Source organism: Callospermophilus lateralis, chromosome 7 (genome assembly GCF_048772815.1).
Source record: "Callospermophilus lateralis isolate mCalLat2 chromosome 7, mCalLat2.hap1, whole genome shotgun sequence".
NCBI lineage: Eukaryota > Metazoa > Chordata > Mammalia > Rodentia > Sciuridae > Callospermophilus > Callospermophilus lateralis.
In genome coordinates, this window is record NC_135311.1 from 110,307,399 (window position 1) to 110,331,027 (window position 23,629).

General features: G+C 37.8%; 1 protein-coding gene across 1 annotated transcript in view; it reads left to right on the forward strand.

Moving 5' to 3' along the window:
- The window catches only part of Zswim5 (zinc finger SWIM-type containing 5), a 184,569-nt gene extending 160,964 nt beyond the window's left edge, over positions 1 to 23,605 (forward strand). Inside the window, exons 9-14 of the mRNA XM_076862828.1 lie at positions 525 to 785; positions 1,002 to 1,137; positions 2,122 to 2,279; positions 20,088 to 20,251; positions 20,884 to 20,965; positions 21,932 to 23,605. Of these exons, the coding sequence (XP_076718943.1) occupies positions 525 to 785; positions 1,002 to 1,137; positions 2,122 to 2,279; positions 20,088 to 20,251; positions 20,884 to 20,965; positions 21,932 to 22,794 (1,664 nt within the window). The 3' untranslated portion in view covers positions 22,795 to 23,605. The remainder of the gene's footprint in view (positions 1 to 524; positions 786 to 1,001; positions 1,138 to 2,121; positions 2,280 to 20,087; positions 20,252 to 20,883; positions 20,966 to 21,931) is intronic.
- The last annotated feature ends 24 nt before the right edge of the window (positions 23,606 to 23,629 follow it).

The window sequence follows — 23,629 nt, forward strand, 5'->3', positions numbered from 1 at the left end:
ATTAGCCCAAACTGTGCTAGGGTTGCCATTATCTTCACACTGATACCCTGGTATGGATTCATCATCTTTAATGAGTTTTATCTGCACAGAAACATTTATAGCTTGAAAACCTGAGGTTGCATTTGGTTTATTTGTTCACCACTGATGTATATTTAACTCCTTCCATATGTTAGGCCCTGGAGATACATGGAACAAGTTAGTCTCATCCCTTTAAGGTGTTCACACTGTAGTAAAAGTATCACTGGACAATTGTGATATTTTATAATGTATACAATAGCAAAAGATAAGTATTCAATTTTATACTTCTCAACAGGCCTGGCCAGTTCATTATGTTATGAAGGAGGTGGAAACCTTTGTGCCTCTGTGTAAACTTTTTTTCAGTGAATTTTTCTTACTGCTCTGGGGTTCTGATTTAGCTTCTGAAATATCTATTGACCAAGCAGTATTCCAAAGTGGGAGGGTCTGGAGGGATAGAAGAATCTGCCAGGCCTATCCTAAAGAACCTGGTACCCTGTTACCCTCAGATATGAGTGAAAGCAAACTCCCTGTGTACCAGCATGTACCTGTGGCTACAGACTGCGCAAACAGCAGTGAGTCCTACCTGTCATTAGCCCTGGAAGTTGCTCTGATGGGCATGGGTCAACAGAGGGTAATGCCTGAAGGCCTCTATGCACAGGACAAAGTATGTCGTAATGAGGAACAACTTCTAAGCCAACTCCAGGAGCTGCAGCTGGACGATGAGCTAGTACAAACACTGCGGAAACAGTGCATCTTACTACTAGAAGGTAAGTAGAGAAGGGGATATTGTCACACTGTCTTTGCTTGTGACCCTGGGCACCCTTCCTCTACCTGTACAGATACAGGAATATTTATGACATTAAAGTACAATGAAGGTTCCCATGGCTAGCAAACATGTATGAGACCCTGAGGCCCTAAAGTCTAGCCTGGTGAATGGAAGCATACAGATAAATTAAACTGTCTGGCTTATCTTCTTCCTGCAGGAGGCCCCTTCAGTGGTCTAGGAGAAGTCATCCACCGAGAGAGTGTCCCCATGCATACCTTTGCCAAGTATTTGTTCTCAGCTTTGCTGCCTCATGATCCAGATCTGTCCTATAAATTAGCCCTTCGTGCCATGAGGTGGGTAGCCCATTTCCAGTCCATTGTCCCTACCAAATCAGAAGTCTTCAGTGCTCTCTCTCTCTGCTTATCCTACTATCTTCTCTTTTCTTCTTTGTCTGTTCTGTTCATCTGCCACCAAATCTGCTTTAAAATGGCTCTGATATTTTCAACTGATCTAGGATTCCTATCTGGGATTCTATGTTGAAGACCCACTTCACTCCCTTGCTATACTCATGGTAGAATGTCTGAAAAAGCCCCTGAGACATCATGATATATTATTAGATAGGAACACCCAGGACTTGAGTCTTTATATTCTGGAGTCAATGAGGCAGCCTGAGAAAGTGTTGGAGCCCTTCCATAACTCACTTGAGTCATGGTTCCCAAGTACATGTCCTCAGAGGAATCTAGAGGAAGTAGAGATAAATAGGTATATTTCAAGACTTGAAAACTAGTGAGCTTTAGGGATCTTGCTTCCAAACTAGAATAGAATCCTTGGTTTAGGCATGTTAACTTCTGTAGGTAGCAGAGTATACACAATAATATTAATTAGATTGTAAGACTGAGAGAACTCCTCAGCTAAAACAGGAAAGTCCTTGGCATATACTTATGTTTTTAAAAATAACCCTTGGGCTGGGGTTGTGGTTCAGAAGTAATGCCTAGCATGCGTGAGGCACTGGATTCAATTCTCTGCACCACATACAAATAAATAAAATAAAGATCCATCAACAACTAAAACAAAAAAAATTAAAAAATAAAAATAACCCTATTGCTCTTGACTGACTTTTCAAGTTCATGTGTAGTGGGGACTATTCAGCTTGGGTTCTACAAGTGCTCAATCACTCACTTCATGTAGAGTATAGACCCATATGTTTTGAAAACCTCCAAAGTTCTTACTTAATCCTTCCCTCCTAAGTTCCTCCCCAGAAAAGAGCAAGCTTCTCTAAAGTGGCTCAGATAGCCAAGGTCTAGATGATAACTGATGACTCTTCCTGGTTCTTTTAGGTTACCTGTTCTAGAAAATTCAGTTTCTGCAGGCGACACTTCCCACCCTCACCATATGGTGTCTGTGGTACCCAGCCGTTATCCTCGATGGTTCACACTTGGACATCTGGAATCACAGCAATGTGAACTAGCCTCCACAATGCTGACTGCTGCCAAAGGTAAGTACAGATAGACCTTAGATACTGGTGTCCCCACTGTACTTGCCTAGCCATGGCCATCAAAGGGTTGGCCTGCAGTCTCCTGAGGAGACAGTCGACTTTAAAGTGATAGGAATCCTTACTTTCATTGCTAATAAGAAAGAGCACCTGGGTCCAAAATTTTGCCCTAGTTTCTAATTGTAGGAACCTGTGTATATAGAATTAAGTTATTTTTAGTTAACTTCTAATATAAACTTTCATATAATAAAGTCAGTTTACTTTCCAAGCTTCAGTTTCAGAATCTATAAAATGGGGATCATTGTCAATGACCTATCAGCCTCCCAGAGCCACTGGAGGATGTAATGAAATGATGACTAAGATAGAGCTTACAGATCTCCTTACAAATCAGAGTTCTTAATTTTTCCAGTACCCCCTGGTCAAAGGTAGAGATTCCAGGGTGACACTTAGTCCTTTAAGCTCACATACTACCTATGCAGGCATCACTGCAAAAAGAAATGAAAATTAGCACCTAGATGAAGAGCAATAATAAAACACCAGCTTCCATGGATTCTTGAGTATTTTGTATTAGGAAACTATATGGGTTTTTTAAGCATTTTTGCTTTGTTTTTGTTTTGCCGCTGCTTTTTGAGATGGAATATTGCTTTGTTGTTTTGTTTTGTTTTGTTTGTTTTTTAATAATTTTTTGATGTTGATGGGCCTTTATTTATTTATTTAGGTACCGGGGATTGAACTCAGGGAAACTCCACCGCTGAGCCACATCCCCAGCCCTATTTTATATTTTATTTAGAGACATGGTCTCACTGAGTTGCTTAGCACCTCGCTGTTGCTTCGTCTGGCTTTGAACTTGCAATCCTTCTGTCTCAGTCTCCTGAGCTGCTGGAATTACAGGGGTGTGCCACCACGCTTGGCATTCATTTGTTTTTATGAGGTGCTAAGAATCAAACCCAGTGCCTCACACATGCTAGGCAAGCACTCTACCACTGAGCTACAGCCCCAGCCCTATTGTTTTTTGAGATGGGGGTCAAACTGATCCTGAATTCCCAGGCTCAAGGAATCATTCTGTTCTACCATTCTGTGCTAACACTCACAAGTGTTGACACTCAGGCATGTGCCCAACATTTTTTTTAATTAAAAATAACTTTATGTTTTATTTTCTTATTGGCAAAAAAATTCATGCTTATTGCAAAAAAAGGGAAAAGATATGGATAAAGCAATGTACAAATGATCAAGAAACCAGTAGAAAGGATATGATTTTACATTTCACAAAAAAAGATACAAATGATATTTTAAAAAATTAAAGTGCTTGTTCTCACTTGAGATATGCAAATTAAAATTACACCTGAGATAACACTTTTCATTAGTTTTATTAGGAAAAAAAATCAAATTTGATGATAAGCAACCATGAGAGGAACAGGTAGCCTGACATGGATTATTAGATTCCTAGCAGGATAAAGAGGATGACTGCTGAACCAAGGAACTCAGGGAACCTCAAGCAGAAGAAACGTGCAGAAAACTATACCAAAGCACATAATATTCAAATTGTTTAAAACCAATAGTTTAAAAAAATCTTATTTAAAACAAATAGAGTTAAATAAAAAAAAACACAAAGGACAAAAGACAAGTATAATAGCAAATTCTTATTAAAAAACAATGTAAACCAGAAGACAGTTGAGAAAAAAAAAATTCTTTAAAAGTACTTAAAAGTCTGGTGCTGTCATGCATGCCTGTAATCCTAGTGGCTCAGGAAACTGAAGCAGGAGGATCTGCGAGTTCAAAGCCAGCCTTAGCAACAGTGAGGCACTAAGCAACTCAGTGAGACCATGTCTCTAAATAAAATACAAAACAGGGGTAGGGATATGGCTTAGTGGTTGAGTGCCCCTGTGTTCAATCCCTGGTACCCCAAAATTTTTTAAAAGTACTTAAAAAAAGTCAACCTAGAATTCTGCACCAATGAAAATGCCTTTTTAAAAAAATGAAATAAGACAAGTGCTGTGTCAGACACCTGTAAACCCACCAACTAATAAGGCTGAGGCAGAAGGATTGCAAGTTTGAAGAGCCAACCTGGGCAACTTGGTGAAACCTTGTCTCAAATTAAAAAACACAAAAGCTACGGTAGGTCTAGGGTTGCAGCTCAATGGTAGAACACTTGCCTAGCATGTTTTGCCTAGCATTGGGTTTGAGACTCAGCACCACATAAAAATAAAAGTATTGTGTCCATTTACAACTAAAAAAAAATGTTTTTTAATTTCAAAAATAAGGCTAGGGTAGAGTTCCCCTGGGTTTAATCCCCAGTATTTAAAAAAATTTTTTTTCAAGCACATGCCTATAATCTCAGAGACTTGGGAGTCTGAGACAGGAGAGTGACAAGTTCAAGGCCAGCCTCAGTAACTTAATAAAACCTTGTCTCAAAATTAAAAAATAAAAAAGGCTGGGATGTAGCTCAGCAGTAGAGCCTCCCCGCCAAGGGTTCAAGCCCCAGTACAAAACAAAACAAAACCCATTTTCAGACAACCCCAGTGGAATTAGAAATAAGTAATAAAAAGACATCTGAAAAATACTCCAATAATTTGGATAAATCACATTTTTATACAACTCATGAACTAAAGGGAAAGACACAAGGAAAAAAAAAAAGCTCAAAACACCAAAACATGTGGAATGCACGTTTGAAGGAAATTTTTAGTGCTAAATGCCTGTATTTGAAAAGAAGAAGCAATGCAAATCAGTGATCTTGGATCTATGTCAGTGGTAAAAGACTCTTAAATTCAATTCCTAGAACTTCAAAAAAGAAAAGCAAACAGCAAAAAGGAAAACAATGAAAAATGTTTTTTTAAAGGTAGACATTGTGTTAAATGTTCTTAGCAGAGTAAAGATTTTTAAAACATTAATTAAGCCAGTGTCAGGGCTATAGCTCAGTGGTAGAACATATGTTTAGCTTGTGCTGGCTCTGGGTTCAATCCCAGCACCAAAAATAAATAAAACAAAAAATAAACCAGTCACAAAGGATCATGTATTGACACTGGATAATTTCATTTAGAGATCCACCTTGACTTACAGTGGGGATAAACCCATTTTAAGTTGGAAAAGAAAAAAAAAAGTGTGTGTGTGTGTGTGTGTGTGTGGTATTTGGACACAATACCTTTATTTTACTTATTTTTTTAGAAGGTGCTGAGGATTGAACCCAGGGCCTTGCATGTGCTAGGCGAGCACTCTACCACTGAGCCACAACCCCAGCCCTTAAGTTGAAAATATTTTAAGTAAAAAATACATTTAATATACTTCATTTATCAGCATCATAGCTCTACCTAATTAACCTTAAATGTGTTCAAAATACTTGTGTTTGCCTGTAGTTGGAGAAAATCACCTAGCAAATGCCTGTTTTATAATGAAGTATTGTATATCTTATGTAATCTATTGAATATTGTACTAAAAGTGAAAAGTAGAATGGTTGTATGCTTATGCTTTCACGTTATCATGAAATTGAAGACCCTAAGTCTAATCATCATCCTAAGTAGAAACATCATAAATAGGGGACCATTTGTATATCAAATATTCTGAAGAAGCAAGTCTATAGAAACAGAGTAGATTAGTACAGTGCCTAGGGCTAGGAGCAACATGGGGTAAGAGGTAAAATGTAAGGGATGCAGGATTTCTTTACAGGGTAATGAAATGTTGTAAAATTGTGGAGCCAGACATGGTAGTGCACACCTGCAACCCCAGCTACTTGAGAGACTGAGACAGAAGGGTAACAAGTGTGAGGCCAGCCTCAGAAACTTAGCAAGACCTTGCCTCAAAATATAAGAATAAAAAGTGCTGGGGATATAGCTCAGTGGTAAAGCACCCCTGGGCTCAATCCCCAGCACTGGAATAATTAATTAATTAATTAATTTAATGATTGTGGGGGTGGCTCTGCTAGTATACTAAAACCAAATTGGACATTTTAAATGGATGAGTTATATTTTAATAAAGCATTTAAAAGAGAGAACTAGATATGGCAGGAAGATTCCAAGATCAAGGCCAGCCTTGACAACTTAGCAAGACCCTGTCTCAAAAATAAAAAATAAAAGGTCTGGGGATGTGTCTCAGTGGTAGAGTTCAACCCTCAAAATAAAATAAAGAAACAAAAAAGAGAGAAAGGGAGTGAGAGAAGAAGAAAAGATATCCATATTGGAAGGGAAAAATAAAACTGTTTTCTGATGACATCGTTGTCTACATAGAAAATCCTATGAAATAAACAACAACAATATAAACTGTTAGAATTAAGTTTAGCAAAGTTGTAGGATATAAGATCAATGTACAAAAATCAGTATTTTTCCATATCAGCAATGAAATGATCAGAAATTAAATTTTAATCATCTTTATAACAGCATCAAAAAATACTAAATACTTGAGGATAAATCTCGACAAAAGATGTACAAGATTTATATAACAAAAACCATAAAATATTGCTGATGGACATAAAGACTTACATAAATTCTGTGCACATGGATTGAAAGACTCAGTATTGTTAAGATAGTGATTCTCTGAAATTGACCTACAGATTCAATGCAATCTCATTCAAAATCCCAGCAGATTTCTTTGAGTAGAATTTGATGATATGGAAATGCAGAGGACCTAGAATAACCAAAAACAACTTTGTGAAAGAAGAATAAAGTGGGAAGACTCATATGTCCTGATTTCAAGACTCATTTAAAGAAATAATAATTAGGGGTTGGGGTTCTGGCTCAGCAGTAGAGTGCTTGCTTAGCATGTGCGAGGCCCTAGGTTCTATCCTCAGCACCACATAAAAATAAATAAATAAAATAAGGATATTGTGTCCAACTACATCTAGAAAATAAATATTAAAAAAAGAAATAATAATTAGTACATAGTAATTAGTGTAATCATAGACAAATTATTGATGAAAAAGAATGATGAAAAAATAAACCTACATATTTGTGTTCTATTTTGATAAAGGGGCAAAAACATTTGAGCTGAAAAAAATTTTTTTCAGTCAACCATAAACCACATATAAAAATTCATAAACAGATTAAGGACCTAAATATAAAAGCTGAAAATATAAAACTTTTAGAAGAAAACATTGGACAAAGTAATTTTCCTTTTGAGTTAGACAAAGATTGTTTAGATGTAACACTAAAAATACATTTTTAAAAGTTGATATGTTGGGGCTGGGGCTGTAGCTCAGTGGTAGAGCACTTGCCTTGCAGGGGTGAGGCCCTGGGTTTGATCCTTAGCACCACATAAAAATAAATAAATAAATAAAGATATGTGTTCACCTACAACTGAAAAAATATATATAAAAAAGAAATTGGTATGTCGATGGGAAGGACAGTAGAATGAGACACACATTATTACCCTATATACATGTATGATTACACTACTGGTGTGACTCTGCACCATGTCCAGCCAGAGTAATGAGAAGTTATGCTCCATTTGTGTGCAATGTGTTAAAATGCATTCTACTGCAAAATAAACAAACAAACAAACAAATAAATAAAAAGTTGATATGTTGGACTGGATAAAAAAAACTACAAACTTTCACTGGGAAAACCATTGTGATAACATAGATAATAGCTACTGGTATAGCCACTGATTATAATGCATTGAATAGGTTTATTCTAATATGCATCTGTATTTTATACTGATATGAGTAAATAAACAAATATAGTGGAATGAGGATCTGGCAACCATATAATACTTAATTCAGCCAAGAAGCACCAATGGGTACTAAAGCTATTGGAAAGTACTTTATGAGGAACAGGATATTTACATAGTCTCAGTATCTCTCCACAAAATACTTACAAATTATAAAGGGAAAATGTACAACTTGACAGTAGAAAAGCCTGGCATATTACATAGAAAATGGATTTCATTGTGGCATATTTGTACATACATATAACATACTTTAATTATAACTTACCTTTACCCTCCTTTACCCTGCTATTCCCTCCCCCTGATCCCCTTCCCCTTTTCTAATAGTCTCCCTTCTACTTTCACATTATCTTCCCCCTCCCCACCCCTAGATTCCCTAAGAAAAACATATGATTCTTGTCTTTCTGAGTCTGGCTTGTTTTGTTTAACATGATCTTCAGTTACATCCATTTTCCTTCAGATGACATCATTTAGTTCTTCTTTATGGCTGAGTAGTCCTCCATTATGGATAATACCACATTTCTTTTTTACATTTATCCATTTAAGAGCACCTAAGCTAATTCTGTAACTTGGCTATTGTGAATTGTGTTGTATGATAAAATGGGTATGCAGATATCTATGGAATGCTGACTTTAGTGTGTTCAGGTACAGCTGTATCATATAGTAGTCATATTTTAGTTCTTGAGGAACCTCCACACTGATTTCCAAAGTGACTATACTTTCCCACCAATAATGTATATAAAAGTTCCTTTTTCTCTACATCCTTACCAGCATTTATTGTTTTTTTTATTATTCTTAATGATAACCATTCTGACTGGGGTGAGATGCATCTCCTTATAGTTTTGTTGTTGTTGTTGTTGTTATTGTTGTTGTGTTAGTTGTAGATAGATCCAATACCTTTATTTTATTTATTTATTTATGTGGTGCTGAGGATTGAACCCAGCACCTCACATGTGCTAGGCAAGTGCTCTACCACTGAGCTACATCTCCAGCCCTCCTTATAGTTTTTCTTTTCCTTATAGTTTTGATTTACATTTCCCTGTTGGCTAAAATACCCAAACACACACACGCACGCACACACAAAATGTGCACGCGCACACGCGCACACACACACACACACCATTCCAGCGTATGAGAACCAGCCACAAGATGCCATAAGACTAAAGAAAGGCACATCCAGGATTTCGCGGAATGCAGTTAATTGGGTATTTATGACAGAAGCATAGTCAAAGGTGGCAGCAATATTAGTGAGTCCCATGATTTGAGTCAGAGGGAAGAGGAGGCTTATATAGCAGTCAGGACAAAAGTGATTTTTATCCAAGCTAGTGTGAACCTGGTTTATCTCAAACTAATTTCAAAGATATCAGACACGTTCCTGGAGCTTACAGCAACAGGCCTTGGTCATTAAACTCCAAATAACCTTTCTAATGGTTTTGTTTATTTATAGAATGCCTGAGGAGCTGTGTGGAGAAAACAGACTAGGATTACTCAGGGGTTGTAATGGTGGTTTTGACCAAAGATGGCTACAGTCAGGTCAAGATGAATCTCTATAGAAACCCAAACTACTTTTTCATAAGTTGGACAGCTTCTAAAACCTGACCTTAACCAACATTAGGCATTAGTTGTTTCATTACCCTTTTCCCAGTCACAGACATTTCTGCTACTCACTAATATTGTGTTCCCTTTTTGTGTTGTTGGATGTGTTTTGTCAATTAAATTTAAGTACCTTATAAAAAATGCCCCCAAAATTGAAAACACTCCCATGGATAAAAAAAGAAAGAAAGAAAAAGAAGCATCTATCAATATTAATAGCACAAAATATAGAGTTAAAAGTTAAGTACACCTAAGAGGTATCTTACTAAAGAATATGGTGTGAAGGGCTGCGCTCACCTGCCATGCGTGTGGCCTGGGTTCGATCCTCAGCACCACTTACAAACAAAGATGTTGTGTCCGCCAAAAAAAAAACCTAAAAAATAAATCCCCTCTCTCTCTCTCAAAAAAAAAAAAAAAAAAAAAAAGAATATGGTGTGGAAATTAACACCACTTATGAGTTGAAAAATAGACAAGGCATTGAGGTTTTATAATGTTGACAAGGACCAAAACTAATGAAGACTAGACAAAAAAATTTTAGAGGATGAAAAATGAAGATGTTGGGCTCAGTGGTAGAAGATTTGTCTAGCATGTGTAAGGCCCCGAGTTCAAACCCTGGTACCGAGAGAGAGAGAGAGAGAGAGAGAGAGAGAGAGAGAGAGAGAGAGGGGGGGGGGGGGAGAGGATGTTGACTTAATCATAATTGAATGACTTCAATAATAAATGAGTATGAATATGTCACTGATTGGTTTTTTGGTCTTTAAACTAGAATATTTCATGAAGGATTAAACATTTAAGGTAAGCACAGAATATCAGAAGATGGGCTGCAGCAATTTATGATGCATCATGATGTAAATACAGTAATCCCACTACTGGGTATAAATTAAAAAGAAGTGAAGTCAGTATGTTCAAGAGATATCTGACTTCTCCTGTTTATTGCAACATTTTTCATAATAGCCTTGATATAGAATCAACCTAAATGTCTATCAATGGATGAATGAATAAAGAAAATATGGCATATATGTATACACACGCACACAATGGGATGCTGTTGTTCAGTCATTAAAAAAAGAAAGAAATCCCACAATTTGTGACCACATGGATGAACTTGGAGAGTATTGTGTTAATTGAAATAAGCCAGACACAGAAAAACATTATCTTACTCATATGTGAAATCTTACAAAGTGATCACATAGGGACTAGGCATGTGGCTAAAGCGATAACATGCTCGCCTGGCATGTGCAGGGCGCTGGGCCTGATCCTCAGCACCACATAAAAATAAAATAAAGATGTTGTGTCCACCGAAAACTTAAAAATAAATATTTAAAAAATTCTCTCTCTCTCTCTCCCTCCCTCCCTCCCTCCCTCCTCTCTCTCTTTAAAAAAAATAGAAAAAGTGATCACCTAAAATAGTAGAATGATAGATACCAGAGGTTGAGGGAGATAGTAGTCAAAAGATATGAAATTTCAGTTAAAAATGAGGAATATATTTAAGAGATCTATTATACATCATGGTGACTATAGTTAATAATATATTCTCCGCCCCCCCCCTTTGAGTTGAGGTCTTGCTATGTTGCCCAGGCTGACCTTGAACTCTAGCGATCTTCCTACCTGGGTCTCCTGAATAACTGGGACTACAGGCATTTGCTACCAAATTGCATTCATGAAAAATGCTAAGAGAGTAAATGTAAAGTGTTCTTACCACAAAAATTATTAGCTACATGAGGTAACATGTGTTAATTAGATAGATTTAGTCATTCCATAATATATATATATACTCCAAAACATTTTGTACATGGTAAATACATGTAAAATGTAAAAAAAAAAAAATAAAATGTAAGAGATTTTAAATTATGTTTTAAAAAGCATTATGGTATAATCTTAAAATCTATAATGAAAAAACTTATGCTTATCCTGAAGATGAAAATTATATTGACAGATACACTAAGATTTTGGTTCTAACATATATGTAGGTCTGATGAAACAACTCTGTTATGGCCTATATTTTTAAAAAATACACATTAGGGGCTGGGGATGTGGCTCAAGCGGTAGCTCGCTAGCCTGGCATGCGTGCGGCCCGGGTTTGATCCTCAGCACCACATACAAACAAAGATGTTGTATCCGCCAATAACTAAAAAATAAATATTAAAATTCTCTCTCTCTCCTCTCTCACTCTCCTCTCTCACTCTCTCTTTAAAAAAAAAAAAATACACATTAGCAGGGGCTGGGGTTGTGGCTTAGTGGTAGAGCACTTGCTTCACATGCATGAGGTACTGGTTTTGATCCTCAGCACCACATAAAAATAAAGAAATAAAATAAAGGTATTGTGTCCATCTACAACTAAAAAAAAAATTTTAAAAATGCACATTGACAGTGATTGATGGGCAAACACAAGAAGTTTTAAGAACAGTTAGCACAAGCTGAAAGTTTTTAGGATATGCCAAGGCAGCAGACACATAAAGCTAGGAAAGCCAATTGCCAAAATGTTCCAAAAGGTGTTCATAGTTTATTTATTTTTGTGTACAAAGATGCCTGGTTAATCAGATATTTTAACTAGTTCAATAATATGTACCAGTAACATGATTTCATTGCACACAGCTGGAATGGATGAAAATTATGTAATTGGATTTATTATTTCTATACTTCACATCCCACTCTTGAACTTTTTGTGAAAATAACATTTGCACCATTTACTTTGTCTGATTGCAACATCTATAATACAGCCTTGTGACCAAAACATTTTACTGTCAATGAAGAATATGTTTTTTATTTTTATACTCTATACTTGCAGCACTTGACTCTCAAGTCTTCCTAAAAGAGTTATTGCAGAAGCTTGGAAAGATGTCTCTTAATGATCCCACATACATAGTTGTTGATATTTAGAATTATTGTTAAATATTTAACATACTTTGTTTGAATTAATTGAAAGTGAACCTACCTGTAGATATAGACTTTGAAAGGTTTTGTGTCACTAAAGAGAAGATATGTAGTCTTATTACACTAGAAAGTGTATTTGCTAAATAAGTCATAGCTTTGCTGCTCAAAGTATGGTGAGAGAATCAGGAGTATCAATAGCATCTCCTTGAGCTGGATGGAAATGCAAATTCTCAGACCCAGCTCCAGATCTGCTGAATTAGCATCTCTAGGGGTTTAGCCAAATAATCTGTTTTAACAAATTCTCCACATTACTTTGTGATTACTGAAGTCATAGAAGTAGTGATTTAGAACAGCTGATATTTTAAAAAACACTGAATATCTTAAGTCACGTACCTATTGTATAAATATCCTTGTATGATTTTAAAAAATGCTAAAATTATGTTAACATGAATAAGCATAAGACCAGTAGTGATGATGATGATATGTAATACATATGGAAAAAATCTCCATAAACTTCATACAGGGCAAATATGAAAACAGTTACTTGATCATAAATAATACACACTTATCAGTGAAAATAGATTATAATTCTTTACTTAATTGAAGAGACTGCTTATGTAAAAATCCATATTAATGAGACATGACCTAGAAATATACCTTTTTAATTTTTAATTTTATTTATTTTTTGCCATACTGGGGATCAAACTCAGGACTTTGCACATGCTAGGCAAGCATTCTACCACTGAACTGTACCACCCACCAGCGCTACACATAAAGGCCATGTATTATATAATGTTGCTTCATCATTAAACCTATTCCTTGCCCAGCTTGAGTAACCAGTTCTAATCTTCAGTGACAATAGCAATTCTTATAAAACCTTTTTTCCACAAAACCAGAGGTCCTCAAGAAACCTGATGTAACAAATACTTATTGCAAGCTTAGTTTAAAGTTTTATTGAATATTTAGATTTATTATACTATCTTTTTTTTAAAGAGAGAGTGAGAGAGTGAGGGAGAGAGAGAGAGAGAGAGAGAGAGAATTTTTTAATATTTATTTTTTAGTTGTCAGCGGACACAACATCTTTGTTTGTATGTGGTGCTGAGGATCGAACCCGGGCTGCAAGCATGTGAGGCGAGCGTGCTACCGCTTGAGCCACATCCCCAGCCCTATTATACTATCTTATTTATCATTTTACTACTATATGAATGTACTATCATGTAAATTTTGCTCCTCCATACTGTGAACATTCATATATTCCCTATGGAAATAGTAATGTGTTTAATTATGAGATGCTGCCCCAGACCCACAGAAAATATTACGTATGATACATGCACAGATTATCTTTCTGAAATTTGAAAAATTCTAAGTTCCAAGACACATTCAAATGAATAAATAGAATAGTAGGCAATCAATCCCTAAAAAACAAATGCCGAATGTCTTCTCTGATATAAGGGGGGTGACTCAAAATGGGATGGGGAAGAAGAACATGAGAAGAAGACTAACACTAAATAGGGAAGAGAGGTGGGAGGGGAAAAGAGGGAGAAGGGGAGTTGCACAGAAGATGGAAGGAGAACCTCATTATTATACAGAATACATATGTGATGTAATGAGAAAGAGAAAAAAAAGTGTGTCACATTAGATTGGATAGAGAGAAAGGATGGGAGAGGAGGGGAGGAGTAAAGAGGACAGGAAGGGCAGCAGAATAGAATTGACAATATGATTGATGTATGTACATTCCATGTATGTATTATATGTCAAAATTCATTCTGCTGTCATGTATGACTAAAAAAAATAAAGAATTAAAAAAAAGAATAGTAGGCAATCATGTAAAAGAATAAGAAGTTCTTTATGTATCAATATGATATAATCTCTGAGATCACAACTTAGAGAGACATGATATGTGGGAAATAACATGCAAATCTTTGTCTATACTATGCTATTATTTGATTTTTTAAAAATACTTGTTTTTTAGTTGTACAAAATACCTTCATTTTGTTTATTTATTTTTATGTGGTGCTGAAGATCGAACCCAGAGCCCTGCACATGCTAGGTGAGCGCTCTATCACCGAGCCCTATCATTTGATTTTTAAGGAAGAGAAAATTATTTTCTTGTGGCTGGGATTGTGGCTCAGCGGTAGAGCGCTTGCCTAGCACATGCAAGGCCCTGGGTTCCATCCTCAGCACCACATAAAAATAAATAAATAAAAATATTGTGTCCATGGGCTGGGGATGTGGCTCAAGCAGTAGCGCACTCGCCTGGCATGCGTGTGGCCCGGGTTCGATCCTCAGCACCACATACAAACAAAGATGTTGTGTCCGCCGAGAACTAAAAAAATAAATAAATATTAAAATTCTCTCTCTCTCTCTCTCTCTCTCACTCTCTCTCTTTAAAAAAAAAGATATTGTGTCCAACTAAAAAATAAATATTTTAAAAAAGAAAATGATTTTCTTAATATATATAGAATATACTGAAAAAATGCAAAAAAACCTGATAAAATTGATTGTATATAAAGTTAGATATGAGTGAGCGAAGAACAAGTGTGGAAGAGAAAGAATACCTTTTACACCTTTTGAATATTGAACCATGAGAATATTTAATTTTTTTGTTTGTTTTTTTAAATTTTTTTAGTTGTAGATGGACACAACACCTTCAATTTTTTACTTTTATGTGGTGTTGAGGATCAAACCCAGTGCCCCACACATACAAGGCAAGCACTCTATCACTGAGCTACACAACTCCAGTCCAAGAATATTTAATTTTAAAAAAAATTATAAATGTCAATAAAAACTTTGCAAATTGAAATGCAGAGAGAAAAAATGAATAAAAAGACTATCTGAGAACTGTGGGACAATTACAAATGGTATAACATATGCAGAGTGGCAATATGAAAAGGAAGAGAAAGGAGAAGTATTTGAAGTAATATTGGCTTTGAGTCTTCCAGTATTATGACAGACACCTAAATCCAAGAAGCTCACAGACACCAAACAGAATGAATAATAAAAATATTCTAGGTATATCATATTCAAAATACAGAAAAACAATGACAAAGAGAAACCCCTTGAAAGAAACCATAGAATAAAACCACCTTGCCTATAGAGAAATAAGGGGGGAAAATACATTAGACTTCACAAACTATGCAAACAAAAAGAAAGTGGAGTGAAATATTTAAAGTATTGAAAGAAGAAATGATCAACTAGAATTTGGTATCCAAGTAAATGATTATTCAAAAATAAAGTGAATCCAACTGTATGTTAAAAAGATCATGCATCAGAAGAAGTGAGGTCTATACCTGGAATGCATGGATAGTTATTACCATACAAAAATCAATTATGATACACTAGATTAACAGAATAAAGGATACAAAATCTCATGTTCATCTCAGTAGATACAGAAAAGGAATTTTCTAAAATTCAACATGGAACAGGAATTCTCATGAAGCTAGGAATAGAAGGAAATTATCTCCACATAATAAAGCTCTATGTGAAAGATCCTTAGCAAAAGTACTACTCTTGCTCTTTCTATTCAATATAGCAATGAAATCCTGGACAAAATAGTTAAGTAAGAAAAAGAAATAATGGTCATCTAAATCAGAAAGGACAAAGGTAAATTGTCAATTGTTTGCTAACAATATGATCTTACATATAGAAAACCTTAAAGATGTCATTTTTTAAAAACACAAAATTGTTATAATTAATCAATATATTCAGCAAGGTTATAGAATGCAAAATCAACATACAAAAATCAGTTGAATTTCTGTATACTAACAGTGAGCTACCAAAGGGAAATTTTTCCAAACACATTTATCATATAACACAAAAGAATAAAAGGCCTGGGAATAAACTGAGCAAAGGAAGTGAAATCCTCGTGCAGATAAGTGCTTAGGCATTACCTTCCCTCCCTGGAGTGCTCAGGAATACTGAGTTTGAAAGGAGAGATGGCATGTTCTTTTAACGATGAGTGATAAATTCACTATGATCAGATCCAAAAGTGAGCAGATAATAGGGGGATATGGACAGATTAGTAGGCCCTTGATGCTAAAGGATCTCATCTATCATCCCTTGGTATCTGGGAAATTCTGGAACCCCCAAATGAACACCTAAATCCAAGGATGCTCAAATATTATATAAGATGAAGTCATGGGCCAAGCACAATGGTGCACCCTTGTACTCTCAGGTACTTAGGAGGCCTGAGTCGGGAGTACTGCTTAAACCCAGGAATTGAGGCCTAGCAAGGACAACATAGCAAGGTGCTATCTCTTGGGGGAAGCAGCCAAAATAATGAGAGCCATCACATAGTGATAAAGGAGTCAATTCATCTGATGTCAACAATGGTGGTGAGGGTGTATGATATAGTCTTCCATGTATCCTTAATGCTTGGGGATTAACCAGCATTATTAACTAAAAGCTGATAAGTTTGCCTAGTTCAGTGGAAGTGCAGATACCCTGTGGAATGCCCAGAAGGACCTAAAAGCCCTATGACTTCTTGAGTTCTGGACTGTAGAAAATTTTAAAACTACAATATGATTAACCTTGAGGCTCTAGTGAATAATCCATGTATATGGACCATAGTTTGCTCTTCCTTAATATGGGATGTGAGCTCACAGAATCAAAGTCCTGGCTTGATTTAATGCTTCCAATATGAGCCCTTGAACAAATAAAATTAACTTAATGTAAAGAAAAATGAAAATGCACAAGCTGCAGGCTGAAAAATTATTTGAAAAACGTATCTGATAAAGGACTTGTATCCCAATATACAAATCAACTCTTAAAACTCAACAATGAGAAAATAACCCAATTTAAAAATTGTTTAAAGATCTGAAGAAACACTTCCCTAAAGAAAATACACAGATCGTAAACAAGCATATGAAATGATGCTCAATCTTATATATAGGGGATTCCTAATTAAAACAATAGAGAGATACTGCTGCATATGCTGTTAGAATGCTGCAATCCAAATGACACTGAATACTGGTAATATGTGGAGCAACAGGAACCCTTATTCATTGCTGGTGAGAATGCAACCATTTTGGCAGTTTTTTACAAAACTAAATATAATGTTACCATATGATCTAGCAGTCATGCTTCTAGATATTTAACCAAATGAGTTGAAAACTTTTGTCCACACTAAAACCTGTACATATTTATAGTATCTTTATTTATATTTTCTCAAAATTGGAGGCAGTCAAGATGTCCTTCAAAAGGTGCACATTCAGCCCCTTAGGGATCTTATCTTCTGCCAATTGTCACTATACCAGAAGTGGGTATAGTGATATGATATATATCATATATAGTGATATAGTTTGATAAACAAAATGGGTATATCCATACAGTGGAATATTATTTAGCAATAAAAAGAAATGAACTTGGGATTGGTGTTGTGGCTCAGTAGTAGAGTGCTTGCCTAGCCTATGTGAGGCACTGGGTTCAATTTTGAACACAGAGTATAAATAAATGAATAAAATAAAAGTCCATCAATATCTAAAAAAATTTTTTTAAAGAAATGAACTTTCCAGAGGGGGAGAGGTAAATGGTGGGAAGTGGTAATGGCCAAATTATATTGTTATATTGTGTGCACATATAAATATGTAACAAAAATTGTGTCATTGTTTACAATTGCAGTGTTCCAATTTTAAAAGGGGGGAGGAGGAGAACTATCAAGCCATGAAGAAAGACATGATGAACCTTAAATAACCTTAAATGTGCATTGCAATCTGAAAAGGTTACATGCTGAACAATTCCAATTGTACATTCTGGAAAAGATAAAATTATGGAGACATTATAATTGCCAGAGGTTTGGGAGAAGGGGAAAAGTTTAAAAAGGTGAAGCACAGGAAACTTTGAAGGCAGTGAAACTTTTCTATGTGATACTGTAATTAATGGCAGGTCCATGACATTATGCATTTGTCTGAACCATAGAATTAATATGATACAGAATGGACCATAACATAAATACTTGAGTTAAGATGTTAATAACAGGATGTATGGGAATTCTGTACTATCTGCTCAGTTTTCTGTAAATATAAAACTGGTCTAAAAAGTCTATTAATTTTAAAATCACTTTAAAAAAATAATAGAAGAATAAAGGAAATCTCTTCTATAATCCTGATACTCAAATATTAACTATTACAAGCCAGGTGCTCTGGTGTATGCCTGTAATTCCAACTACTCGGGAGGCCAGTGCAGGAGGATCACAAGTTAGAGGTCAGCCTGGGCCAGGTCTTATCTCAAAAAATAAAAAGGGCTGGGAATGTAGCTCAGAAGTAGAGTGTCCCTGGGTTCCATCCCCAGTATTTAAAGAAAGAAAGAAAAAGATAATATTATAAGACATTGGTATAAATAGTTCTGGAGATTTTCTATTTGTATTTATGCACATACACTACATACACACTGTTATTTATCTTTTTTGTTAGAAAAATGGAATCATAGACTATTAACTATGCACAAATTGTTTATAATTTTCAAAACAATCCTGAAGGTTACAGTTCTCATTTTATAGAAGTAGTAACTGAATTATTTAATGGCTATACCAGATTCAGTCCTCAGTGTATTTTACTCCAAAGCCTAAACTCATGCCTCTTTGACTTTATCAACAACTGCAAAGCAAATCATAAGACATAGTTTTGTTGTCTTTAGTTCATATATTTACCCTTCATAAGATACACTAATTTTTTATACTGCCTTCATGAAACAACCATTGTTTCATATGGTGATTCAGTTCCTTAACTCCATGTACTAGTTCTTTGTATAGAATCTTTGTCTATAGAATAGGAAGCATTCGCCTAGCTCCCCTTTTCTCCAGAAAAAGCAAATAGTGGCCAGGCACAGTAGCGCACACCTATAATCCCAGCAGCTCAGGAGGCTGAGGCAGGAAAATTTAAAGTTCAAAGCCAGCCTCAGCAACTTAGCAAGGCACTAAGCAACTCAGTGAGACTATAAATAAAATACAAAAATGGGCTTGGGATGTGGCTCAGTGGTTAAATGCCCCTGAGTTCAGTCCCAGGTACCCAAAATATGTATTTATGCACATACACTACATACACACTGCTATTTATCTTTTTTGTTAGAAAAATGGAATCTAAAAGAAAATAGTGGGATCAGCATAGCTGGGCATGGTGGTGCGTGCCTGTAATCATAGCAACTCAGGAGGCTGACATAGGAGGATCACAAGTTCAAGGCCAGCATTAGCAACTTAATAAAACAAAATAGGATTCAAAATAAATAGGGAGTGGGTACATTGTTCAGTGGTAAAGCACACCTGGGTTCAATCCTTAGAACCACACACAAATACACACACACAAATGAACTGCATACTTTTTTATTATTTTGACAGTTATTTGGCTTCTGGCCACCTGTATAAGAGGTTCTCAAAATTTAGGTGTTCAAGAAAATTGATTTTCAAAAAAAAAAAAAAAGAAAGAAAATTGTTTTTCATCTCTAAAAAGCCTAAGGATATAGTGGATGAAGAGTAGGGAAAGAGGAAAAGGCGTAAAGAAGTGAATTCATATGGATACCTAGATACAGAATGAGCTACCAGTGAGTTCACTGGAGACAGCTTGGCTACCCAGAAGGGATGGTATCATTCAGGAGCATTCTACGAATTGATATTTCAACCAGTATTTATTGTGATCAACTGACTGCCTAGGGAAACTTTAAGGCAAACCTTGTCACTGCCCCTTCTCTCAACGCCTTCAGGGGATACTCTGAGACTCCGAACTATTCTGGAAGCAATACAGAAGCACATCCATTCTTCCTCCCTCATCTTTAAACTGGCCCAAGATGCATTCAAGATTGCTACTCCCACGGACAGTGGTACAGACAGCACCTTGCTCAACGTAGCCCTGGAGCTAGGATTACAGGTATGGGGTAGGAGTGATCTGTTCCCAGGCTTCTGGTATAGTGACAATTGGCAGAAGATAAGATCCCTAAGGGGCTGAATGTGGACCAAGTCTGGTTCTTTGTCCCCAGAACACAAATTCCAAGCTAGGCATAAAGCAAATTGGGTTGTAAACTGGGTTCCATTTTTACGTTAAGGCCAGAAGTAGAATAGCTTTAGGCTATAAGGGATCCCCACCTTCTCCCCACCTCTCCATTCTTCTGAGCCAAGCAAAGTATAGGAATTTTCTTTGTTATGGGTTATTAGAGAAGCTTCTTATCTAAAGAGAGATGTGAAGCAGAAATTAAACCTGTCCATACTTACCAGGGGAAAGAGTACTGTTTCTTTTGTTTTCGTTTTTTATATTTATATTTAATTGTTGGACACAATACATGTATTTTATTTATTTATTTTTATGTGGTGCTGAGGATTGAACCCAGGATCTTGCATGTGCCAGGCAAGCACTCTACCACTGAGCCACAACCACAGCTCGCAAGACCACTGTTTAAGGCACCAAAAAATACTTGTTGCATGAATGAATGGCAAAAGGAAGTGGGGAGAAAGAGATCATAATAGTCAGGCTTAGCCAACTAGATATGCCTCTTTTGTTCCCAGGTGATGCGGATGACCTTATCAACCCTTAACTGGAGGCGCAGGGAAATGGTACGATGGTTGGTGACCTGTGCTACAGAAGTGGGTGAGTCTCCCACCTCACTCTACCCCCAGGGAAATTTCTAGTACCCCTAGGGAAATTTTTAGGCCCAACTCTTGGGACAGGCTGATGAGCTGTCACATACCCATTCCTTGTGTCCTAGAAAAGGAGAGGCTGCTGATAGGAGAAAATGGCCTCTATTTAGTCAGTTCAAGCTCTGCCCTCACTGGTTGTACCATGTCCTGATGTTAGCAACATTTAATTATTTATTTAATTTGGGTACCAGGGATTGAACTCAGGGGCACTCAACCACTGAGCCACATCCCCAGCCCTATTTTGAATTTTATTTAGAGACAGTGTCTCACTGGGTTACTTAATGCCTCATTAAATTTTTGAGGCTGGCTTTGAACTCACAATTCTCCTGCCTCAGCCTCCCAAGCTGCTGGGATTATAGGCATGTGCCACTGTGCCTGTCTCAGCTGTACTTTAATCCTCAGAGACAAATCTGAATGATGCATTTTCAGTCCCCAATACTCAGGTGCTCCCTTAGGAGGTAGTGGGCCCAGTGGTTTGGTTCCAGTCCCTGCCATGCTTCTGAGAAACTTCAGACAACTTGGAGGCTTGGGATACCTTCTAGAGCCCAAAGCACCAGCACAAGAGTTTTACCTCCAGAGGCCCCACTTTAGGTAGAAACCCCAGGTGGACCTGCAACCCCTGCCTTGAGGCTTGCAAACCACAGGCTCTGTTGTTCTATCCATGGGAGGGGCTAAGAGCCTTGCAGAGACCTTTAATCCTCTGACCTGGGCAAGAAAGGGGTGGGAAGAGACCCCAAACAGGGTCTGGCCATCTGGGATGTTCCCCTTGCCCTGGTTTGCCTCAGATCATCTCAAGGCTGCTGTGGAGGAGGGAGAACTCATCTCTGCAGGCCAAGTTCAGACCCCAAATGGTAATCTGGGCAGACCTGCATCGGGACCTGGATGGCCACTGCTGAGCTCAGGCTCTCCCTGACAGGTGTGCGGGCCCTGGTGAGCATCTTGCAGAGCTGGTATACACTCTTCACCCCCACCGAGGCTACTAGTATTGTAGCTGCTACAGCTGTATCCCATACCACTATCCTGCGTCTCAGTCTTGATTACCCCCAGCGGGAGGAACTGGCTAGTTGTGCTCGCACACTGGCCCTGCAGTGTGCTATGAAGGATCCACAGAGCTGTGCCCTGTCAGCCCTCACACTCTGTGAGAAAGACCACATCGCCTTTGAGGCAGCCTACCAGATTGCCATTGATGCTGCCGCTGGTGGTATGACCCATTCACAGCTGTTCACCATTGCCCGCTACATGGAGCTCCGTGGCTATCCGCTACGTGCCTTCAAGCTGGCCTCACTGGCCATGAGCCATCTTAACCTGGCCTATAACCAGGACACCCACCCGGCCATTAATGATGTGCTCTGGGCTTGTGCCCTCAGCCACTCGCTGGGCAAGAATGAGTTGGCAGCCCTCATCCCCCTGGTGGTGAAGAGTGTGCATTGTGCCACTGTGCTTTCAGACATCCTGCGGCGCTGCACAGTGACTGCACCTGGCCTGGCTGGCATCCCAGGCCGCCGCAGCTCTGGAAAGCTCATGTCAACTGACAAAGCTCCATTGCGCCAGCTGCTGGATGCCACCATCAATGCCTATATCAACACTACACACTCACGCCTGACACACATCAGCCCTCGCCACTATGGAGAGTTCATTGAGTTTCTGAGCAAGGCTCGGGAGACTTTCCTGCTGCCGCAGGATGGCCACTTGCAGTTTGCTCAGTTCATTGACAACCTCAAACAGATTTACAAAGGCAAGAAGAAGCTGATGCTGCTGGTTCGAGAGCGCTTTGGCTGAGAAAGCAGATAGCTTACTTCCAGGGCAGCCTGGGCATCCAGGTACCATCAAGTCAGGCCAAGGACACTGAAGCATTTGTCTACCCTGGGAGGACTCTGAGCACCTATGGCTGAGGCCAAAGGACCACAGGGCTAAGATTAGAAAGAGTCCAACTCTAGCCAATTTTTATGCCTTGGCAAACTTCTCACTACAGCCCACTGTTCCTGGAGGAGCTGGGCCCTGCAGATTGATCAGAAATCCCACAACATGCCACCTCACGCCCCTATATCCTGCGTGTCCTGGGCATTGGCCCTATCTCCCTTGGCAAACACAGACACTGTTCCGTCTCAGGGATTGCTTAACCAGAGAAACAGAAGCATTTATGGTACTGTAAATACTATAGTATATGTGTTGCCAATAATTGTAAAGTTGTAACTATTTATAATTCTGGTTCTGATTTGATGGGCACTTAAAGTAGCTGTGGGTGGGAGGATAGGCTTGTTTTCTGAGGAGACTCACAACCATTTCTCAGGTTTCCCTTGCAGAGTGTATGCTGTTAGCAATGGACAAGTAGGGGTGGCAGGGAGAAAAATGGCCAATTAAAATGAATCCCAAGCTTGTCTATGCAGAAACCCCAGCCTGTAAACAGGGCATCTGTAGTCCAGTGGTGGGTGAGGGAGAGGCCAAGACTGGACTTAAGACTCTTGCTATGAGGACACTGAACTCTTGCTCCTGCCTCACACAACCTCTCCAGGAGCCTGCTGGACACCTCAGTAACAAGTGCAGGGAGAAAGTGAAGGTCTGGGAAGCCATTTGAGCTCATAATATTCATCTACTCTGGTCACCTTTATGTTAG